This window comes from Nuphar pumila, chromosome 8 (genome assembly GCF_984573655.1).
Source record: "Nuphar pumila chromosome 8, dmNupPumi1.hap1.1, whole genome shotgun sequence".
Classification (NCBI taxonomy): domain Eukaryota; kingdom Viridiplantae; phylum Streptophyta; class Magnoliopsida; order Nymphaeales; family Nymphaeaceae; genus Nuphar; species Nuphar pumila.
In genome coordinates, this window is record NC_143256.1 from 21,832,374 (window position 1) to 21,857,066 (window position 24,693).

General features: G+C 37.1%; 1 protein-coding gene across 3 annotated transcripts in view; it reads right to left on the bottom strand.

Annotated features, from left to right (window-relative positions):
* Positions 1-24,693, bottom strand: part of LOC149829773 (citrate synthase, mitochondrial-like) — a 103,671-nt gene that overhangs the window by 51,347 nt on the left and 27,631 nt on the right. For all 3 annotated transcript variants that reach the window (XR_016433745.1, XM_090016083.1, XM_090016084.1), the window contains exons 5-8: positions 8,069-8,134; positions 7,839-7,904; positions 7,641-7,754; positions 6,764-6,827 (exon numbers count right to left, since the gene is read on the bottom strand). Coding sequence is in view for 2 of the 3 variants with exons in the window: in XM_090016083.1 (XP_089872209.1) it covers positions 6,764-6,827; positions 7,641-7,754; positions 7,839-7,904; positions 8,069-8,134 (310 nt within the window). In the remaining variant the exon portion in view is untranslated. The remainder of the gene's footprint in view (positions 1-6,763; positions 6,828-7,640; positions 7,755-7,838; positions 7,905-8,068; positions 8,135-24,693) is intronic.

The following is a 24,693-nucleotide window of genomic DNA, read 5'->3' on the forward strand; positions in this document are numbered from 1 at the left end:
TGAATTTGATATGAACACACATCAGTGTTATCTTATCCTTGGGTGTTGGTGTGCACTTGAATTTGTAATGGCATTTAAGTGTATTATTTGCATGATTATGATTGAACCACTAGTGGGCCTTGGAGGCCAGATGCTTGTGTTGTTGTTGAAATGACAAGTTTTAAATGCATTGCAACATTGTTTCATTATGCTTCTGAGTTAGTTGTAGCTTATGCATTATACTGTTGAAATTGACAAGGCAAAGGCCCAAATTAGATAATGCATGCTGATTTGCATAATCGTTCTTGTAAAGAATCTTCAATGAATTAAGAATGGTAAAAGAGACCAAACAATGTAATAATTTATCCTTCCTTGGTGACCCTCTGAAAGGTGGGAGTTTTGAATGGCGGTTATGGAGAACCGTGAGTATACTGAACGCCGTGTGCACTGTTTTTCCCAAGAACCTGATGAGTGATTCGTGTTCCCAACCACATTTGTAGGGAACTTTCACCACTTTTTCTAGGGGTGGTGTTGTTTGACTCAGTTGCAATTATTGGTATACAAAGAAAAGTGGCGTCGAAGGGTGATGATGCCCTTGTCGTCCCGACATTAGATGATGATTCCTAATGTTCCGATTTAGAGTGATGAATCCCGACGTCGATCGAGGGACTTGTGTAGGACCTAGTTAATAAAATACAATTGTGTGATAAAATACCTGCCTTGGACCTCAAGATTTGGCCTGTTTCTAGTATTCGCGAGTTTTATTCAAGATGAAATTTAAATGTGTTGCATTAACTAGGGACATGTATTTAAAAGCAAAACTTAATAATTAAATTAAAAAGACATTCATGCAAGTTGCATTGGTTGATGCATCCCTAAAAGTTTATGTGGCATATGATCTTTGGTTGTCTTAAATTAAACTGGTTTATTTTGTAAGTCGGTTTTAAATGAGAATTGTTTTGTTAAAGCCCTCTTAAATGTATGTTTGATTTGATTTATGCTATATTCCTTATTGTTGGATTTTGAGAGATTCTCGTACGAGAACTTTAGTTCTTACCTCAATTTTAAAAACCTTTTTCAAGTACTGAGGCTCAGTGATGGCAAGACCGGCTTGCTGGAGGGAGTGAGGGTTATGATTTAGTGGACCGGATTCTGACTGTTTTAGTAGTTATGGTTTTTGGGGAGCTTGTTAAACCTTAAATGAGGACTATTCTATTCAATTAAATTCAATTTAAATTTATGGTTTGCATAAATTTGTGTGGAATAACTCCGCCTGTGTATAACTGTTTAGTTATCCACTGCCGGTCCCAAGCCCGGATAAAGGAGGAGGGTTGCGGTAGGCCTGTGACAACCAACATAAAAACTTAGTCATACCCTATGAATATGAACCAATATGAGAATTTCGTTGGGGCGTTCCCTACTGAGCGACGCGTTGTACTCTATAGGCCCGGAGGCAGTGATAAATGGGCAAGGGTTGCTAGGTCGTCGCCCGGAAGCGACGCGTCACACCGGCGCCCGGGTGTGGTGTCAAATAGGCAAGGGTTCCCTCACTTTGTTGGACGGGTGGGAGTAAAGAAGTTAGTCCAAGACCATAAAATTAGGTTAGCCACTTGGAACATAGGATCTTTAACTAGTAAGTTGGTAGAGTTAGTAGATGTTATGTGTAGGAGAAAGATTGATATTTTATGTTTACAAGAGACCAAATGGGTAGGTGAGAAAGCAAAAGTGATAGAACCTTGGGGATATAAGATTTGGTATACAAGAATAAATAGGAATAGGAATGGAGTAGGGATTGTTATGAGTCGTGAGTTTATAGATAATGTAGTTGAGGTCCGTAGGAAGGGTGATAGGATTTTACTTATTAAATTAGTATTAGGTTCAGAGGTTATTAATATTATTAGTGTTTATGCACTTCAAGTAGGTTTAGATGATTCCATTAAGCGTCAATTTTGGGAAGATTTAGATGGAGTAGTACAAGGGATATCTTATGAAGAAAGGCTTTTCATCGGCGGTGACCTTAATGGGCATGTAGGCATTAGTAGGGATGGATTTGAGAGTATCCATGGGGACTATGGTATAGGAGAAAGAAACGAAAGTGGAGAAAGGATTTTAGATTTTGGTGTGTCCTATGATATGATCTTAGCAAACACTTGGTTTAGGAAGAGAGAGTCTCACCTAGTAACATTTAAAAGTGGGGTTAATACGAGTCAGATAGATTTTTTCCTACTTAGAAAGAGAGATAGGGGTTGTTGCATCGATTGTAAGGTTATACCAGGAGAAAGTGTAGCTACACAACATAGAGTCTTAATTTTAGATCTTAGAATTAGAAAATGCCACAAAAGGGATAGACATAGGATAGATCCTAGAATTAAGTGGTGGGCACTGAAAGGAGCTAAACAAGGAATGTTTGTAGAGAAGGTAGTTAAGGAAGCTGATTGGTGTCTCGAGGAGGATTCAGAATCAATGTGGAATAAGATAGCGGGTGGCATGAGAAAGGTGGCTAAGGAGGTATTGGGTGAGTCTAAAGGCGGTGCACCGCTAGGTAATGATACATCGTGGTGGAATGAGGATGTCAAATTATCTATTAAGGTTAAAAGAGAGTGTTATAGAAATCTAAGTAAGAGTCGTGATAATGAGAATTTGAAGAAGTATATGATAGCAAAGAAGGAAGCTAGAAAAGTAGTTCGGAACGCGAGGGATAAGGTATATAAGGAGGTTTATGACAAGTTGGATACCAAAGAGGGCGAGAATGATATTTATAGGCTTGCAAAGATGAGAGATAGGAAATCGACGGATCTGGGTATGGTTAGATGTATCAAAGATGAAACGCAAATGGTTTTAGTCAAAGATGAGGAGATTAAGGAGAGATGGAAAGATTATTTTGATAAGCTATTTAATGAAAGTCATGCTCAAGATCTGGGAGACTTGTCCATTCCTTTTCATGAGATGAATCGTGACTTCATGCGCAAGATTCAAAAGAAAGAAATTGCAGAGGCTTTGAAGAAAATGAAATCAAGAAGGGCAGTTGGCCCAGATGGTATACCTATCGAGGCTTGGAAATGCTTGGGAGAGAAAGGTTTAGAATAGTTGACAAATCTTTTTAACAAGATTTGGCGGACAAATAAGATGCCTAATGAGTGGAGGAAGAGTACTTTAGTGGCTCTATATAAGAATAAGGGTGATATACAAGATTGCACAAACTATCGTGGTATAAAACTCATGAGTCATACTATGAAACTTTGGGAGAGGGTGATTGAGTCTAGGTTGAGGAAGGTTATCATGATATCGGAAAATCAATTTGGTTTTATGCCTGGAAGATCAACTATGGAAGCTATACATCTTCTTAGACAACTTATTGAGAGATATAGAGAGAGGAACAAAGATTTGCATATGGCTTTTATTGATTTGGAGAAGGCATACGATAGAGTACCTAGGGACGTTCTCTGGTGGACAATGATGAAGAAAGGTGTTTCTCTCAAGTACATTAGTATAATTAAGGATATCTATGAAGGAGTAGTAACCAATGTCCGCACTTGTGGAGGGATGACAACCATTTTTCCTATAACGGTTGGGTTACATCAAGGATCTGCTTTAAGCCCTTTCCTATTTGCTATAGTGATGGATGAGCTTACGAGATCAATTCAAGAAAATGTGTCGTGGTGTATGTTGTTTGCTGATGATATTGTTTTGATTGATGAGTCTAGAGCTGGGGCTAATGCTAAGTTAGAATTATGGAGACAGACATTGGAAGCAAGAGGTTTTAAGTTGAGTAAGAGTAAGACAGAATACATGGAATGTCGGTTTAGTAAGCAACGAAGTAGTGATGGGAGTGTAGTGAAGCTTGGTGAGCAAGAAATACAGGTGGATGATTGTTTCAAATATTTGGGATCTATCATTCAAAAGTATGGAGAAATTGATGGAGATGTAAATCATAGGATAAAGGTTGGGTGGATGAAATGGAAAAGTGCAACTGGAGTATTGTGCGATCGTAGAATGCCATTGCGGTTGAAGGGAAAGTTTTATAGGACGACTATTAGGCCCGCTTTACTATATGGTACGGAATGTTGGGCTACCAAGAGACATCATATTCAAAAAATGAGTGTAGCTGAGATGCGTATGCTGAGATGGATGTGTGGAAATACAATAAAAGATAAGATTCGGAACGAGAAGATACGTAAGAAGGTAGGCGTTGCACCCATTGAAAATAAGATGAGAGAGAATCGTTTACGGTGGTTTAGACATATTCGGCGAAGGCCTAATGATGCTCCAGTTAGAAGGATGGAGAAATGGGAAAATATATTAGTTAAAAGAGGTCGGGGTAGGCCTAAGAAGACATGGATGGAGGTGATAGGAAAGGATATGAATGCTTTGAACCTCACCGAGGACATGGCATTGGATAGAAATGATTGGAGGAGAAGGATTCATGTGGAAGACCCAGAATGATTTTCTTTTTTGGTTCATATCGCCGACCCCAATTGTTTTGGGATGAAGGCGTAGTAGTTGTTGTTGTTGTATAAATTTGTGTGGAATATATGTTGGTTTGTGAATATTAAATTTGTGATGTGCCCTTGAATCCCTGGGATATCTTTCCACAATATTTTAATATCATTTATTCATTTAAAAAAACAGTTTTCACATTTTTTTTCTGAGGGTCAGTTTGGGGTCGTTACAATTGGAGCCCCTCTTGTGGACTCAATATGCGGTGACATGTTCAAGGGCACCGTTATGTCGTACGTGGCTAATACTGAAAGTATTTGGTGAAATTTCAGGTGCAACAGTTAATGAGGAGATATGCAGCCTTCTTCCTTTCAATGCAGGTCATGAACTATAGTTGGTGATAGAACATATATCTAGGTGCACTCGAGGTTAATTGCCTATCCCCTACCTGGGCATGTCTCTCATCAAAGAGAGAAGTAAAGACATCATCTGGAACCAAATCGAAAAGGTCACTCAAAAAATCCAATCATGGAGGGTGAGATATCTATCTTTGCCCAAAAGGATTACTTTGGCGAGACATGTTATAACTGCCATCCTTGCTTTCCCCATGAGTACTTTTCCCAGGAAGGCTGAAAAAAGAATTGAAAGAATGATGAGAGGATTCATATGAAAGGGTGTCAACAGTGGCAAAGGCTGTCATTTGGCCGGATGGAATCATATTATATCACCTTTAGAAGTTGGTAGTTTGGTATCAAAAGGCTACCCAAAAGCACTGCACAGGAAATGGTGGCGGTCATTAATCTCGATAGATGATCCTTGGCCAGACTTGTTAAAGTCAAATGTGACTAGGGCGGCAACCCTAAAAGATGGAGTTCCACTAGAAAATGAAGGATGGTTTTGTTACGTGGAAAGATCGGATTTCAGCTTTTCAAGACTTTGTTTTGAAGCTGGAGTCTGGAGCTAAAACTGGGTGAAGGTAGAAGCTTTTTTTTTTTTTTCGAAAGACAGATGCTACATATTTCCATTTGCTGAGTGCCTTGCTAACCTTTATAGCTTGGCTAAAGAAATGAACCTCTATATTGGCACATTGCTGGCATCCAAGTTCAGGATCAAATACTGAATTTAGATGAAACTTCAAGGAGAATTTGAGTAATGGCGGAAATAGATGGATTAGTTGACTGCATGGAAACTGTTAGAAAGAAGATAACATTCGATGGAGATTGACACGTTGGGAATCTTTTCAATAGCATCTTCTTACCAATCACAATCATCACAATCACAGCCGTGGGCAGAGCATTGCTTTGGAATTTTGGACCAGCTCCTAGAGCTAAAGGGTTCTCTTGGATGGTATCTCTAGCCAAAATCAATACTCAAAATAACCTGAAGAAAAAAGGTTTTTACTTGTGAGCTGATGCTATCTTTACCAGGAGGGGGAGGAACGGCTGCTCCTTCTTTGGTAATCTCCATTTTCCCAAACAATCTTCAAATTGTCCTGGCCAGGTATCGTAATCTCAACTGCCCAGGAATCATCTATTGGGTCCAAAGTGTTTGAGAAGGGAAGAAAAGAAGCTAGTGACTCATATAAAGAGGTGGCAGTTACTTTTGGCACAATGGTTTACTGGGCAGGAATGAAATGATAGAACTTTCAAGGGAAACTCTCCAATCCAATGCATATTATCTTTAATGTCCAAAGACATCTTGCTTGTGCTAATAAAAAATGACGGGGTAGGGACCTGTCATGGACTTGCTCACAAGCTATCAGTTGTTTACGTGAATATTCATTGCTATTGTCTGCTGCATTTGGGTGACTTGTCACCTAACTGCTTTTGAAATTTATTTAATATTCTTTTCTCAAAAAAGTAAATATTTCCACCTAAAGGTGTTTAGCCCTTTGCAATTTACATTTCTCATATTATGACAAATCAGATCGTCAACAAAAGAAAATTATAAACCGTAAATACTATTTGTACAGAAGATACATTAGCATCTAGCAATGAAGATGCATGATACAGAAACTTAGACATGGATGCATTTCCACACTTAGCAGCATACTATACAGTTAACCATTTCCTAGGAAACTTCTTTTTCTGTTGTAATTTTTTCCATATTATTTTTTATTTCTCAGCATAAAAAACAAAAAAAACTTATATAAAGAACAAACTTGTAATGAAACATGAAACCTTGACTAATCAATCAAATCAAAATTCCAATAGCACAAAAACTTGTGAAAACCAGTCAAAGCAGTACAACATTACAACTTTTAGTCAATGCAATCCATTGCAAAATAACGATAGAAAAATAGATCACCAATGGAGAATATATTTAGAAATGGCATCCATCAAATTACCAGGGACAGTGGCACGGTTCTGCAAGTCTTTGGATAGTGCAACTACTTGTTCCTTTGTTGGTACCTGTTGAAAAAAGAATATCTGAAGCAACTGAAGAAACATTTGAAATCAAAGTGTTTCACTTCGTTAAGAAAAGAAGACATTAACATTAGAGGCAGTCATCCTAGCAAACTGAGAAAAGAATAATTTAATGATCTATGAGAAGATAAACAGATTTAAATCAACACAAGTAACTTAATAGTCAAGTTTATAAATACCTGTATCCAGAGAAAAAAGTCTTACCAACAATACTAAAGATATTGTCCATTGGTAATTAGTGAGACATACAAAGTATATTTAGATTAGGTGAATATCAGAGACTTAAGCCATTTATGTATAGCTACATTGAATCACCGAGCTTTGATGATTGTAGGTGTATACATGGAGAACCTTTTGTACCCATATGAATCCCAGAGTTCAACTTAAGGAAGAACCCCACCTCCTATGTTATTCCTTTCAAGTGAGAGCGTGAAATTCAGGTATATTTTCCTGAAGATGAGTCTTTCAGAGGTAGAGACCTATAATACCAAAGCCCATATTATGTGAATAGAGGAGGCATCCAAATTTAACCGAGAAAGCCTTTGAATGATGAAAACACCAGGTTTTCTAAATGAAGAAACATCACAAGAAAATGAGCTATATGTAAGTAATTACAAACAAAAGCAGCTCAGTATTCATGCAAAAACTTTCAAAATGAAAAGGGGGAGAAAAGCTATTGATAATAGAAAGGACAACAGTTACTCCACATTCAGAGGTTCCAGATAACGGAAAGGAAGACCATTATGGAATTTATAGAACATTTTGAATGACTACAAAGATGGTAACCAGAATACCCACCTTGCCAGTTAAGAGAAGCCATAGCAAGCCTTCAGGCAACGGCTCACCACCAGGTATTGCCGAAGGTAATACTTTCTGACATTCAGGAATTGAAAGGCCCCTAAAACGAATACCCTGTAAATCAAAGCAGCAGTTAACCTTTTATTTTTCATGAAAGATACCTTCAATGAGGAAAACTAAGGCTTATAGCAGTATAACCTCTTCTGGATCAAGTAGCGAGGGTTCCCACAACAATCCTGTCATCCCTCTCATTCCACCAATTACCTGCAAAATACAAACCAGGAGCCATTAAAATGAATAAATATAATTGCAGAAGTTTGGAAGAAAACTGATGCATCTTGAGATGATGAGCCTTTGCAATTGCAGCAGCCATTTCATAAAACAAGCTCACTGACATATGCATAAATAGAGGAGGTAGGCTAGTTTACCATGTCGAAAGTAATGTTTCCCAACTGAACTTTTCCATGTTCAGCTCGCAGCTTCTTCAGGCGCTCCTATAGTCACAATGGAATGATGTTTAGGGTGTATGAAAGAAAATGGAGGGTTTTAACATGAAATTTTAAAGAGCATTCCTGTATCTGTAATCCATACTTACTGTGTAATTCAGAACAGAGACAAGATTCTCCAGTTTTATAGACATCATTTGCAAGCAAGGATATAATCAGTGACTAACAAATTTTCAGCTTTTGAGAATACAGTTTCTAATACACAAGAAATGCTAAAAACTAGTTTCTAGAATGCAGTGGATATAGATGAATTAAAAAATAGGACCACTAGATGCTGACTCTATCAATGGTATAAGGCTTGATGATGAACCAAAATCAATTTCTGATAGGCAACACCAAGGTTACTGGAAGTGCCACAGGATATGGGGAAGCGCATATCGGAAGCATGAAACGTGGCACTTCCGAAACGTGCTGGGAAGCACCAAAAAAATTGAAAAGCGCACTTCCGAATTTAGGGGAAGCTCGCTTCCCCTTTTTTCATTTTTGTTTATTCTCTTTTTTTGCTTCCCCCTCGCTCCCTAGGTCACTTCAGGTTCACTTCTCTTCTCGCTTTCAAGATGATTCCTTGTTCGCTTCTAAGTCGTCCCACGCTTCTCGCTTCCTAAATTTTTGAAAGTGCCTCGCTTCCCGCTTCTACTTCCAGAATCGCTTCCCACTCCCGCTTCCCCGACTGACAACTCTGGGCAACACTACAATGAAGACTTGCACCAGAGTAGGTGTGCCTAGTTAATACATTTAGTTAATCCAGATAATCCTTGGAAATCTCAAGTTTAATCAAACTAAAGAGGTGAAAACAAATAAATAATGAAAACCGCACAAAACAGGCAATATTTTAACTCTTCCAAGTCATTCATCAATCTTCAAAATCAAATAAACTAAATCTAGCTCCAAGGGAGGTTAGCATAGTGGGGTGGGGGCCTTGGATGCTAGACGGGCAGTCAAGGTTCGATTCTCATGGGCTTTGCCCCTCTGCGCAAGCCAACACGCAGCATAGGCCCTTGGGGAAGGGGGTCCTTGCCTCGGAGTTTTAGGCAGGCTGAGGTAGTACGACCAGGTGTTCGTGCCGGGTGCAGTTTCTTCAGGTTATACAACAACAACAACAACTACGCCTTCATCCCAAAACGATTGGGGTCGGCGATATGAACCAAAAAAGAAAATCATTTTGGGTCTTCTACATGAATCCTTCTCCTCCAATCATTTCTATCCAATGCCATGTCCTCGGTGAGGTTCAAAGCATTCATATCCTTTCCTATCACCTCCATCCATGTCTTCCTAGGCCTACCCCGACCTCTTTTAACTAATATATTTTCCCATTTCTCCATCCTTCTAACTGGAGCATCATTAGGCCTTCGCCGAATATGTCTAAACCACCGTAAACGATTCTCTCTCATCTTATTTTCAATGGGTGCAACGCCTACCTTCTTACGTATCTCCTCGTTTTGAAATCTTATCTTTTATTGTATTTTCACACATCCATCTAAGCATACGCATCTCAGCTACACTCATTTTTTGAATATGATGTCTCTTGGCAGCCCAACATTCCGTACCATATAGTAAAGCGGGCCTAATAGTTGTCCTATAAAACTTTTCCTTCAACTGCAATGGCATTCTACGATCGCACAACACTTCACTTGCACTTTTCCATTTCATCCACCCAACCTTTATCCTATGATTTACATCTCCATCAATTTCTCCATACTTTTGAATGATAGATCCCAAATATTTGAAACAATCATCCACCGGTATTTCTTGCTCACCAAGCTTCACTACACTCCCATCACTACTTCGTTGCTTACTAAACCGACATTCCATGTATTCTGTCTTACTCTTACTCAACTTAAAACCTCTTGCTTCCAATGTCTGTCTCCATAATTCTAACTTAGCATTAGCCCCAGCTCTAGACTCATCAATCAAAACAATATCATCAGCAAACAACATACACCACGGCACATTTTCTTGAATTGATCTCGTAAGCTCATCCATCACTATAGCAAATAGGAAAGGGCTTAAAGCAGATCCTTGATGTAACCCAACCGTTATAGGAAAAATGGTTGTCATCCCTCCACAAGTGCGGACATTGGTTACTACTCCTTCATAGATATCCTTAATTATACTAATGTACTTGAGAGAAACACCTTTCTTCATCATTGTCCACCAGAGAACGTCCCTAGGTACTCTATCGTATGCCTTCTCCAAATCAATAAAACCCATATGCAAATCTTTGTTCCTCACTCTATTTCTCTCAATAAGTTGTCTAAGAAGATGTATAGCTTCCATAGTTGATCTTCCAGGCATAAAAACCAAATTGAAACCAAATTGATTCTCCGATATCATGACAATCTTCCTCAACCTAGACTCAATCACACCTTTCTTCAAGTTATAAAAAAAAAACTAAATCTAAGCATTTATTCCTAGTCTCAGCATATTCTAGTGTTAAACTCCTAAGGGGATAACTGCGCATCTATTGTGAACCTCCTATGTAATATCTTGTAGAATTATCCAAATTTCTAAACTTGAGAAATATGATTTTATTAGATAAATACATATTTTTCGCAGTTTGAAGTGGTAAAATATATATAGGGGCTAATGTCAATATGGATCTGGACATGGTCATGGATCCATTGGCCGAGACCCATAGTCCATCCATAATAAGATAACTTTGTTTTTAAAATAAATAACCAATCTAAAATTTTATAACAAAAATAAGATATATATATATAGGCAAAGAAGATAGAATTAGTAGGAGTTCTATTTCCATAAGGAAATAGAATTCTATCTTGAATTGAGAGCGGTGTCACCTCCTTGAGGAGTCCCTCTCAAGTCATAAAACTTGAGAGAGAGCCTCTCTCTCAACATTGGCTTTGAGAGAGAGGAAGAGAGAGAGAGAAGGAAGCTGAAAAAAAAAAGAGAGAAAAGAGAGAGAGGAGGAGGAGGTTGTACCATGAGAGAGAGAAAGAGAGAAGGTGCAGCATGTGCACCCCCTCAACGTCACCACCTTCTTTTTCAACTCATTTTTTTCTGCAGCCCCAAGTAAGGTACGGGATTTTCTCAGTTCAGCTAGGTAGGATTTAGCGTAGGATGATTTAAGCATAGGTTTAGGGATTGGGGTTGTAAATCTAGTTTTTTCTTAGTATTCATGATAAAAATCCAGATTTGAAACTTGCGATTTTATAGGATTGCAGTCTTTATGTTAAATCTGTTTGCAAAACTGTGTTTGATTAATAAATCTACGTATTTATTATGCAAACCAGTTTGCAAATCTACGTGGAATAAGATCTGTGTATCTTTATGCTAAATCAGTTCGCAAAACTGTGTAGGATTAATAAATCTCTAAGTTTATTATGGATTTAAACCTGTGTTCCTGCATAATAATCTGATTGAAAATCTGTATTTGATTCAAGAACCGTGTTCTTGTATGCTAAAACATGCTGTAATCTGGTTTTGATTACAGATCTGCGTTCTTTTGATAAACATGCTGTAATCTGGTTTTGATTACAGATCTGCGTTCTTTTTCATGTTAAACATGTTGTAAATCTGGTTTTGAATAAAAACCTGCATTCATATATATGTATGACAGGCTGTGTTTTCTTTGCAGATTGATTAAAGAATGTGTTCTTGTAAAAGAGTGTTTCTTGCTGTTCTTGAGAAAAAAGAATTGCAATCATATACATGCATGACAGACTGTGTTTCCTTTTTGTTCTTGAAAAAGATTTGCATTCATGTAAATGTATGGCAGACTGCGCTCTTACATTAGACTCATGTCAGGCTGGGTTCAAGAGTGTTCTTGTATGAAACAGATTTTTTATTTGGCCTTAATCTTTGAATCTGTGATTCTTTTGCAAAGAGTTCATGCTGATTATAGCCTCGACTGCAGATCGATGCTTATCCACTAAACTGATCTCCGATGTATGTATATATATTTATATATGTATCGGTATATATATATCAGGTCGTGTGTACAAATTGAACACATGTAATATCACGTATTTTCACACTTAGTCATTTTGAGATCTCTCGAAAATTTGGCTAAATATAGAAGAAAAATCGGTAGATTCTCGATTTTAGGCCGATGCTTTTGAGTCTGGGCTTGACCCAGGTCTCATTGTCAAGGCCTAAACGAGTCACTTAAAACGTGAGAAAGAGTTTTGTTTTCAACCTTTAAATTCAAGTGAAATTCGAGTTGTTTTCGAACGAATTTCAGAGACAAAATTCAAGTTATATATCGTTGGATGCATCTCGAAATTCTGAGCGTAACAGTATTTTACTTTTTCGGATTCAGGCTACAGTTGGCCCAAAAATCACATTTTTCCAAACAAGGACTGCCTCAACGGGCTGGGTCCGAATTTAGATCGGATTCGATTCAATGGATTTAATCTAAATTAATATGGATCTGGACATTATCCAAGACCCGTATTAATCTGGAATTGATCCAGCCCTAGACCCATTTGGATTTTTAGAGATGGATTTGGATCTTAGATCAAAAATTCAAAATTCAAATTCAAATTCACGCCCAACGAAATTCCAACTTTAAATTCATTAGATACCTTTAAATTGAAATTAATTAGTGTTAATAAGTCTCCCAAATTGATATAATAACTTTTGGAAGCTTCTGGATAATTATTTATTATTAATTAATTAATTAATTAATTTTATCTAATTCCAAAATTTTATTTTGGTATTCGTTTAGGACTCTTAGTAGAGTCCTTAAACACTTGTGAAGAACTAAGAAGGGTTGAGAATAGATTAGAAGTTCAAATAGATTTGGACTTTGAAAAGTCAACTTAAGAGTCCAAAAATTTTCGGAACTCTAGTGGGTGAGAGAGTCCCATATAGGGATGTACTCTCTTCTCCGGCCCTTTTTAGAAGGGTCTGGAGAAGGAGGGGGCGTCACCCCCTCTTTGCCTATAAGTACATCAAAAAAAAAATAAAAGGGAGAAAAAAAGAGAGAAAGAGAGGAGGAAGAAGAGGGAGATCCATTGATCTCCAGCCATTTGGAGTTCTTCCAACCATCAATTAGTGTTTTTCTTTTGATTTTCGCGTAAGGTACGGCTTTTCTCTTTTGATTCAAGTGAGAAATTGAATAATAAGTTGAATTTTCATGCAATATTTTGGTGAAAATCCATGAAAAAAAGGAGTAAATCTAGACTTTTACTCTCAAATACATGGACGAGGATTTACAAATCCTCTTTCATTGATGTATTTTTTATTTTATATGTCTTGCCAGAAATAAATTTATGTACATGCTTATTTCAATGCCAAAACAGAATTTTATTCCATGATAAATATGGCATTTCATGTGTTTGCTTCATAGTAGATTTGACTCCCACGATTTGCCCAATGTATAAGTTGTTGGATGCATATGATTTGCCCAGTGTATAAGTTGTTGGATGCACGTAGGCATGTGAAAGAATACTTAAAATGTATGCACGTCTCAACAAAAATCCACATAAGTATGTTAAGAATAGGTGCATATCTGAATGTAAGTTATTTAGTTTAGTTTGTTGGGCTAACTGGCAGCCCAGCCGAGTGACACTCGGCTGGCTGCCAGGCCCTGGCAGGGTGCCCACAAGCTCGGTCTGGGTCTGTGTAGTGACTGCCAGGCCCAGCCGACTGGGTCGGTTAGGTGCTGATTTTAATAAAAAAAAAATTAGAATGAATGATTTTAAGTAAAGCATGTACATTCCAGATTTTGTTTAATAAGTTTTACTTAATGCATGCTAAGATTATAACTAATTACATGACTAATGGATATGTCATGCCTGATTACGATGTTATTATAAAGTTGTTTCATGTGCATACTTGAATTGATATATTTTTGCATGTATATAATTGCGTGAATGTTCATATGTTATAATTGGGATGATACATAAATGAAAGCATGTGTTTGGCATGATTATGTGAACACATGCGTATGAGTGTTGAACATATGTGTATGAATAATGTTGTTTCATGCACATCTCTATATTAGAATACATGATTGTTCATTGAAAAGCATGTGAAGTGGATGCATCGTTAGCATGTTCCTTATGATTTTTGCAGATGAATGCATAGATGATCAAAATGGATCATCATGGGCCGTATGAGCCGTGAGCATGTGTTGCTCTTTGTTTTAGTTATTTATGCATTGCAAAAATCAAACTTAATGTTATCGTTTTAATTGCATTGTTCTGTGTTGCCACGGGTGGTGGTCCCGTGAAGAGCTTTGCATGTTGATTTGCGAGTTTGTATTATTAATTCTGCATGTTGAATTGCAAATTAAAAAAAAGATAAATTAATAACAAGATAAAAAAAATTAAAAGAACAGTGTAATCTACGCATCTTTGATGTCCCTTCTATAGTATGAGAATCTTGGACATTGTGGTTTTAGAGAACCGTGAGGATACTAAAACTTTGTGTGCGTTGTTGTACCCCTGAACCTGATATTGAGGTTATTCTCCTGACTACGGTTTTAAGGAAAACCCGCCACTTTGCCTGGGGTGGTGTGTAGACACAGTTGTTCTTTTGCTATACCAAGAAAGTAGCATTATAGTTGTTGATTTTCACATTGTCTCGACATTAGATGTTGATTTCTAATATTTCGATGAATGATGTTGATTTCTGATATCGGTCGAGGGCTGAGTGTGGAACCCAGTAATAAAATACAAATTATGTGTTAAGCTATAACTGGGGACTCACTTGACCTCGAGAAATTTTACCCGTTTGAAGTATCCGCAGACAACAGTAATAAAAAGAGAAACTTACATGCTGTGCATTTAATAGAGACATGCACATAAAAGAAAACTATGATAAGAGATAATAATTTGTGTATTTGTTGTTTTTTTCTTTTTTCTTTTTTCTTTTTTCTTTTTGTTGCTTTTTGTAAAAGGTGGAAAGCACCTTGGAGGGACCCACCATCTAGTCGTTCGGCCCCTTCCAACGGTCACATTTGTGACCGTTGGAAGGGACTCCAATGGCCAGAGGTGGAGCCTCTCCAAGGACTCCACCTCCTCTATTTAAAGGGGCTCTCCCCTTGTGTATTTCTCAAGCTTTTGGGATTATAGCCCAAGCTCCTTTTAAATCTTATGACTCTTGGGTATGCTTTTGCGCATTTGTGAGTTTGTGTTGTGCTTTTTGTGCACAAGTGTTTCAAGTGTTCTTGTTGTGCGTATGTGTACACATTTGTTTCCAAGAATATTTTAATATTGCTATTAGTATCTTGTTGAAGATACTTTTACATGGTATCATAGCTTGGTTAAAGAAGGAGGTTCGTGCATTTATTTGTTTTTTGAGTGCCTCGAAAAACATGCCTTCAAGCTATTGGCGTTTGAAGTAGATAACCTTCTTCGGGCAATATTTTGAGAGTCTCTTTTGTTAAGGAAGGCGTGAAAGTTTCTTGAGGTACGTATTATTTTTCAACTTCTATCCTCTCTAATGGGCGAAAAAGACTCCCAATTCTCTCTTAGCTTCAAATTGAATGGCTCAAACTATCATGTTTAGGCCGGGAACATGGAAGCTCAAATAAAAGGTAAGGGTCTTTGGGGATACGTTCTTGGTTCTATACTGGAACCCGAGCCAAGGATTACTTTGGTAGAGAAAGGCGAAATCAAAATTCTCGAAGGAGAAAAAAGAAATAAATCTCTTGAGGAATACTCCAAGAAACATGAAGAATGAGAAATGAAAAATTTCAAGATTCTTTCTTGGATGTTTTCATCGGTTGAAACAAAGATAAATGCCAACATTATTAAATTCAAGAAAGCATCAGAAGCTTGGCATTATCTAGAAAAAAGGTACACGTCAAGAGACTTGTCACACAAGTATTATCTCCAAAAAAGGGCTTTGACCCTTCAACAAAATGAGATGTCCATAAGGGAATACTTTGCGGAATTGTCGTCCATATGGGATGAACTCGCAATGCTTGAGCCTAAGTGGAGTGGAGAAGCTATTGAGCTTAGATACAAACAATTGGAAGAGGACTATTTTTTAAATTTTTGGAATGGCCTTAGACCCGAGTTTGAGCAAATTTGATCCTCCTTTCCTCTTTCGTTTCCCCCTCTCTTGAAGATGTCATTACAAAGCTAAGTGGGGAGGAAACTCGTATGAACTTTAGCAAAAACAATTCAAGTGTTCTTGCTACTTCAAGTAATGAAGAAAATGAAGGCGCTAATGCCGTATCAAGACCGGGGAGCAATTTGAAAACTTATAAGCCTCCTCACTTCAAGAATCAAAACTCAATTGGTAAGGAGTAAAGAAGGACTATAGCAAGCTTACATGTTGTTTTTGTAAAGAACCGAGGCACATTAAACCTATATGCCCAAAATGGAAGAAAATACTTGTTATGGCCATTACATCTCAACAAGAGGAACGACCATCATCGTCAAATGAGTCTCTTTCTCTTCATCAAATTGTAGAAGCTTTACAACCTCTTCTTTGTAAGAAAGTGAAAAATACGCTACAACAAATGTCTCTCAACAAGTTCTCACAAATACACCATAAGAACCACAAAGGTTCACAAAGAAAACTTAAGAATACACACAACCCGAAACAGGTATAAAAATGAAAAATAAACAATTTTATTGATTTGAGATAAAAACCCAAAACAAGAGTAAGTCTTTACAGGGGGAATAGCCCCATATTTATAGAGAGGTAGAGAGAAGCCTTAAGAGAGCTGTTGGACTCTCCAACGGCTCTAATAGAGTTGTTGGGGAGTCCAACAACTCTTTTTGGATTTACCTTTTTGACTTGGTAAAAAAGGTACCTTTTTGACTAGTCAAAAAGGTAAAGGCCAAATCAGTCCAATGATGGATTGGTTTGGCTAATTCTAGTTGTATTTTAACTAGAATTAATTAAACGAAAAATCCTAACTAGAAAGGAGATAAAACATTACATGTCTATGAGATTACATATGAGATATTGTATGAGATTACATATTTTAACACTCCCCCTCAAACTTACAGTTGGATAACTGAAAGTTTGCCTAAGAAAAAGTGAAACCTAGGAGCAGCGAGAGGCTTGGTGAAGAAATCGGCCAACTGATATTCTGAAGCAACATAGGGAAGATTGATGGTGCCACGCAAAAATTCCTCTCGAACATAATGGCAATCCATTTCTATATGCTTGGTGCGTTCATGAAATGTCCGATTGCTTGCAATATAGATAGAGCTCTTGTTGTCACAACACAGATTTGATGCTTTTGGACTTTCAACTCTCATATCGGAAAGTAGACGTCGAAGCCAGACTAATTCCATAGTAGTTGTAGCCATTGCCCTATATTCAGCTTCAGTTGATGAGAGAGAGACCTTTTGTTGCTTCTTACATCGCCAATACACTAAGGATTCTCCCAAAAAGACACAAAAACCTAAGTTAGAGGAAGCGGATAAAAATAATCCTCGAGAAATAGAATTTTTGATATATCTAATAATACGCAAAACTGCTCCCATATGAACAGAAGTTGGAGCATGTTGAAATTGACTGGCTGTATGGACCGCATGTGTAATGTCAGGTCTTGTGATAGATAGATACGATAGAGCCCCAACAAGTTGCCTATACGGAGTCGGATTCTCGAGTGGCTCTCCATCATCAATCTTCATTTTGACATTCACAATCTCAGGAGTATCAACATGTCTTTCATCTGAAATACCTGACCTGGCAACAATATCTAATGCAAACTTAGATTGAGTTAGCAAGTAACCTCTAGGTGAGTAGGCAACTTCGATACCAAGAAAATATTTCAAAAAACCCAAATCACTCATTTCAAAATGTGTTTTGAGAAATTTTTTAATATCATAAACTCCCTGTTTATCACTTCCAGTGATGATCATGTCGTCAACATAGAGTAGAAGGATGATAATACCTGCATTAGAATTCTTAACAAAGTTGTGTCAGTAAGACAAAACCGAAAACCAAAATCAAGCATAACCTTACTAAACTTATCATGCCAAGCTTTTGGAGCTTGCTTTAGACCATATAAAGCCTTGTTTAGGCGAAGTGTTTTCCCTTTAGGTATATTCATTCCTGGTGGTGGGTCCATGTATACTTCTTCAACTAAAGTTCCATTTAGAAAAGCATTTTTAACATCCATTTGAAAAATATGCCATCCCTTTATTGATGCAAGAGCTATTAGGATTCTAACAGTGGTCATTCTAGCTACTGGGGCAAAGGTCTCTTCATAGTCTATTCCATATTCTTGGGAATAGCCTTTTGCCACCAACCGGGCCTTGAATCTTTCAAGAGTGCCATCACTCTTGGTTTTCACCTTGTACACCCAGCGACAACCAATAGGTTTCTTGTTGTTTGGAGGATGGTCTTGAATGGTCCAAGTATTTGCTTTTTCTAAGGCTTCTAATTCGACTTTCATAGCCTTGACCCATTCTGGTTGATCCTTGGCTATATCATAACTGGGAGGTTCTTCATAGGAATGAATTAGAGCAATAAAGGCTTGATGTTTTGGTGAAAAAGATTGATATGACACAAACTTTGCAGGAACCCTCGAGATCCTAGTGGATTTTGTAGATGAAGAGGCAGATTCATGTTCCCTTGTGTATTTATCCAGGGCACACTGTCTTTCTAAATTTCCTCGTCTAGAGTATTGAATACAATCTTGACTATTTCTATGAGGATCAAAATCAATCACATCCATCTGATCATCTAGATCAATTTCTCTTTCACTATCCTTTGGAACTAGATCCAACAAGAAGGAATACTCATCGATTTCAGTAGAATTTTTGTTTTCAAAAAAACTTTCATTTTCTAGAAAGGATACATTCCTTGAAACGTATAACTTGTTGTTTTTAGGGTCAAAACATTTGTATCCTTTTTGATTATTTGCATATCCTAAAAAAGTACAGGGTATAGCACGGGGAGAGAATTTATCATTCTTATCTGTAAAAACAAAGCACTTGCACCCAAACACCTTCAGTCTAGAATAATCAGTTTTTTGTTTATAAAGCTTTTCAGTAGGAGAAATATTCTTTATTGAGGATGAGAGCATCCTATTAATAAGATACACAACAGTCAAAATAGCTTCGGCCCAAAAAACTTTAGGAACTTGATGTGTGATAAGTAGTGTTCTAGTTGTTTCTATAATGTGTCTGTGTTTTCTCTCAGCTAACCCATTTTGTTGAGGGGTATAGGGACAAGATTTTTGGTGTGAAATTTCATGTGAGTTCAAATATTCTTTAAATTCAGTTGATAAAAATTCTCCCCCTGAATCAGTGCGAAATATTGAAATATCATTCTTAAATTGATTTTTGACCATATTATGAAATATTTGAAAAAAAAGAGAACACTTCAAATTTGTGTTTGAGAAAGTAAATCCAGGTATATCGTGTAAAGTCATCCACGAAAATTACATAGTATAAAAACCCACCTTTTGACGTAACTGGTACAGGACCCCAAACATCAGAGTGAATTAATTCAAGTGGTCGAGTGGAGACAAAAGTTCTTTCTTGAAATGCTAGTCGTTTCATTTTTCCAAGAATACATTTTTCACAAGTGAAAGTTTCAAAATTACAAATTTTTTCCATGTTTGGAAAGTACTGAAGCTTGGATATACAAGGGTGACCAAATCTTTGGTGTAAAAGATCCAAGCCTACTTTTTGAACATTGCAGCATAATGTTTTCTTGGGTAATTCCAAAAAATCCATGTAATATAAGCCTCTTTCTCTATGGCCTTCCCCAATCAGCTTCCCTGACTGGTGATCCTGTACTTGACAATCATAAGAAGAGAAGGAAGCATTACACCCATGATCAGTTAATTGAGAAACATATAAGAGATTTAGATTAAGTTTGGGGATATATCTAATCTTTGGAACACAAAATCCTTTTGAGTTTTAAGAGTTATTTTCGAAATTTCTTATTCCTTTTATCTAAAGGGATGTTCCATCCACAGTAAAAACACTCGATCCACTTGAGTCATAACAATGCAACAGTAATTTTAAATTTGGTGTCATGTGAAAAGAAGCACCAGAGTCAAGAAGCCATAGGGGTTTACCTGGATCGGAGGTGCCAACAGAAGAGATCGCAACTCCAGCTGAGGGAGAAGTTCCTTTAAGAAGAGGTTGTAGAGCCTCCACCAGCTGAGACAGAGACATGTTTCCAATGGATGTCTCATTTGATTCTTTTGATTCAACAACAACTACCTTCTTCTCATAAGATTTTTTCAACTTTGGACAGTAAGTTTTAACATGTCCGGGTTCATGACAGTAATAACAAATAACTTTTCTCCTTTCAAAATCGCCTCCTTGCCTTTCATTGTTTATTCTCCCAATATGTGGAGGTTTGTATGTGCGAATGTGATTACCTGGTCTAGATACAGCTAAAACTGTATCATCATCGCTTTTGTCGACTCGTTTCTTGAGTCTATTTTCTTCCATACTTAGCTCTTCAATGGTATCTTCAATAGAGGGAACATTTCCCCGATATAGAAGAGCGGACTTGGTTGATTCAAATTCGGGTCTCAACCCATTTATAAATTGAAAAAAATGCTCTGCATTTACTTGATTTTGGCGAAGCTCAATGTCTTGTGGACAATGCCACTTTGGTTCAAGAAGAGCCAACTCTTCCCATAGTTCGGATAAGCTATTGTAGTATTCTCTAATACTTCTCTCCCCTTGAACCATATTCCGAACCTTTTCTTGTAAGTTACATATATGAGCAATATCTTTAAGAGAATACATTCTCTTAAGATATTCTCACGCATCATTAGCATGTTCAAATTTTGCGAGACTTGAACACTTCTTTATGTCTACACTAGAAATTAGCCAAGACATGATCTTGGCGTGACCCATTCTCCATTCTTTCCATTCCTTTTCATATGTGGAGATGGCCTTAGTTTTTTCCACCTCCGAAAGAGGTACTTCTCTTCCACCTTCTTCTTTAGTGAGCGTTAGTTTAGGTTCTTTATCGGTTCCATCAACTAAGCCCCATAGACCCTTTCCCCAAATAAGATGCTTCATGATTGAAGCCATGTTACATAGTTTGAATCGTTGAGTTTTATGGACTTAATGGTGACATTATCATTGTCATCCATTTTACAAGCTTGGGAACGAGAGGCAAAGAAGAAAAGCAAGTGGGAAGAGGAATATTTTAACCACAAAGATCGAAAATAAGTAGCCTTCCACGCCCTTCAAGGCTACACACGAGCACTCCTTCAAAGAGATTTCACTTTCTTGAAGAGTAGTTGCATGGCACGCTTCCCAATACACATCCACCGACCTTGCTCTGATACCATGTAAGAAAGTGAAAAATACGCTACAACAAATGTCTCTCAACAAGTTCTCACAAATACACCATAAGAACCACAAAGGTTCACAAAGAGAACTTAAGAATACACACAACCCGAAACGGGTATAAAAATGAAAAATAAACAATTTTATTGATTTGAGATAAAAACCCAAAACAAGAGTAAGTCTTTACAAGGGGAATAGCCCCATATTTATAGAGAGGTAGAGAGAAGCCTTAAGAGAGTTGTTGGACTCTCCAACGGCTCTAATAGAGCTGTTGGGGAGTCCAACAGCTCTTTTTGGATTTACCTTTTTGACTTGGTCAAAAAGGTACCTTTTTGACTAGTCAAAAAGGTAAAGGCCAAATCAGTCTAATGATGGATTGGTTTGGCTAATTCTAGTTGTATTTTAACTAGAATTAATTAAACGAAAAATCCTAACTAGAAAGGAGATAAAACATTACATGTCTATGAGATTACATATGAGATATTATATGAGATTACATATTTTAACATTCTCAAGGGAGGAACTTCTGGAGCCGCTATGTCTATCTCTTCACCTTCCGGTAAGATATCTTGGCTTTTAGATTTCGACACATCTTTTCATATGACTCTCTAAGTGTTTGCTCTCTTTCCGAATTTTCTAAAAATCCTCTTCCATCTTTTGTCTCAACGGCGGATGGAACACCTCTTGAAATTAAAGGAATAAGAAATTTTAAAAAACAAAATTTTTTTATCCCTAAAATTTGTCTTATACTAAAAAAAATTTAAATTTACTTTCGGTCTCTCAACTCTCAGATCATGGTTGCGATATAAAATTCACTTCTGATAAATGTTGGATTCAGGATCGCCAATCCAGGAGATTGATTGGGGAAGGCTCTAGGAGAGACAAACTCTACTACGTTGACTTTCTTAAAGTTCCCAAGAATCAATTTTGTAATGTTGTTCAAAACAAAGATATTCATGTATGACATAAGAGACTGAGACATCCAACATTGTTAAAATCTCTTATTTGCCTTTTATTAAACATCTTTGTAAATGAGATTTTGTTTGTAATGATTGTATTTTTGGGAAAATGAAAAGTCTACCTTTTTCTCAAAGATCCATGTTTTCAACAAAGCCCTTTAAAATTGTTCATTCTGATGTATGGGGACCCACTCCTGTGATATCTAAAGGAGGATTCTCGTATTATGTTATTTTCGTAGATAATTACACTAGGTTTTGTTGGATATACTTTCTTAAATATAAACATAAAGTTTTTCCAATGTTTAAAACGTTTCATATGATGATTTTAAATCAATTTAATGGAAGTTTAAAAATTCTTAGGTCTGACTCTGGTGGTGAAGACCTTTCAAATGAATTCAAGAGTTACCTTAAATGTTATGGTATTATCCATCAGAAATCTTGCCTGAAAACCCCACAACAAAATGGATTAGCCGAACAAAAGCATAGGCATATTATTGAAACAACTAGAACCTTGCTCATTTCGCAAAACATTCCAAAGAAACTATGGGCTGAAGCCGCTCTTGCCTCGGTATATCTCATAAACAGACTTCCATCGAAGAATTTGAGTAAAATTTCTCCTTTTGAAAAGTTGTATGAAAAAAAACCTGATTACAACAGGTTAAGGGTGTTTGGATGTAAGTGCTTTGTCCTTACAAATAAAAATGATAAGCTTTCCCCAAAGGCCATTTCGTGTGCCTTTCTTGGTTATTCTGAAACCCATAAGGGTTTTCGATGTTATGACATTAAAAATGACAAACTTTATTTTTCCAGAAATGTGAGTTTTTTGGAAAATCTTAGTGGTTTTGAAAGTCCAGAATTACATAATGAAAATGTTGATTATTCTTTTTTGTTTGAATTATTAGCCAAAGATGATTCTAGTGATGATGAGTCAAATCAGAATGACTCAAGTGATATTGATATTGAGGAAATCATTTCTCCACTTTACTCCTCTCACCAATCTATTGATGAAGGGCCATCTAGAGATCCCATCACCTATACTCACAGAGATAGGAGCACTTTTAGAAGTGCTCTTGAAAAATATGATGATAGTCAGACTATTCCTCAAAGTGAGGAAAATCTTCGTAGAACCGAAAGACACAGAAAAGCTCCCTCTAGGTTCATATCATATGATTCTTTTTCACCTAGATATAGAGCATGTCTTAGTGCCATTCACTCCTACGTAGAACCTAGAAACTTTACGAAAGCTAGTAAAAGTCCTGAATGGATAGTTGTGATGGAAAGTGAACTCGAAACTCTGAAAAGAGCTAAGACATGGGAATTTCAAGTTCTTCCTAAGGGTAAGAAAACAATAGGGTGTAGATGGGTTTTTAAAGTTAAAACTAAGAGCGATGAATCTCTTGAGAGATATAAGGCTCGATCGGTTGTCAAGGGTTATAGTCAAGAGTATGGGATTGACTATGAAGAAACTTTTGCGCCTGTGGCCCGAATGGTCACTGTTTGATGTCTCATTACTGTTGCATCAATTAACAATTGGAACATCTATCAAATGGATGTTAAGAATGCCTTCCTGAATGGTGATTTGAATGAGGAAGTTTATATGGATGCTCCACCTAGAATAGAGACTCCCAAAAAAAAAGTGTTTCATCTTAGGAAAGCACTCTATGGCCTAAAACAAGCCCCTAAGGCTTGATATGATAGGTTTAACTCAGTAATATTGGAAAATGGTTTTTCTTTTTGCTTTACTGACACTGCTTTGTTTGTTAGAAAATCCAATGCAGGGATTGTGATTTTGTTGTTGTATGTGGATGATATGCTCATCACCGAAAGTGATTCTAATGGGGTTAAGAGTATAAAATCAATTTTAAAAGATAAATTTAAAATGTCTGATTTGGGTTTTCTAATTTATCTTTTGGGAATTGAAGTAGCATACTCTCATAGAGGGTATTTCTTATCTCAAACTAAACTTGCCTCTGAGATCATTGACAAGTCAGGTGTTACAGATGAAAAGGTTTGTGAAACTCCTGCCATAGTGGGAACTAAAATGAAGATTGATGATGGTGTTCCTCTTTCGGATCCTACTCCCTATAGACAACTTGTAGGATCATTGATGTATCTGAGTATTACCAATGCAGTGCATACTGCAAGTCAGTTTCAACATGCACCAACATCCGTCCATATGAGTGTTATCTTACGAGTCGTAAGATACATTAAGGGTACTCTAAACAAGGGAGTTTTTCTATCCTCTTCGTCCGATTTAAAGTTAATTGCTTATACTGACTCTGATTGGGGAGGTGACCCAAATAACCGTCACTCCACCACTGGTTTTTGTGTGTTCTTAAGAGATTCGCTAATTTCATGAAGATGCAAGAAGTAGCAAAAAGTA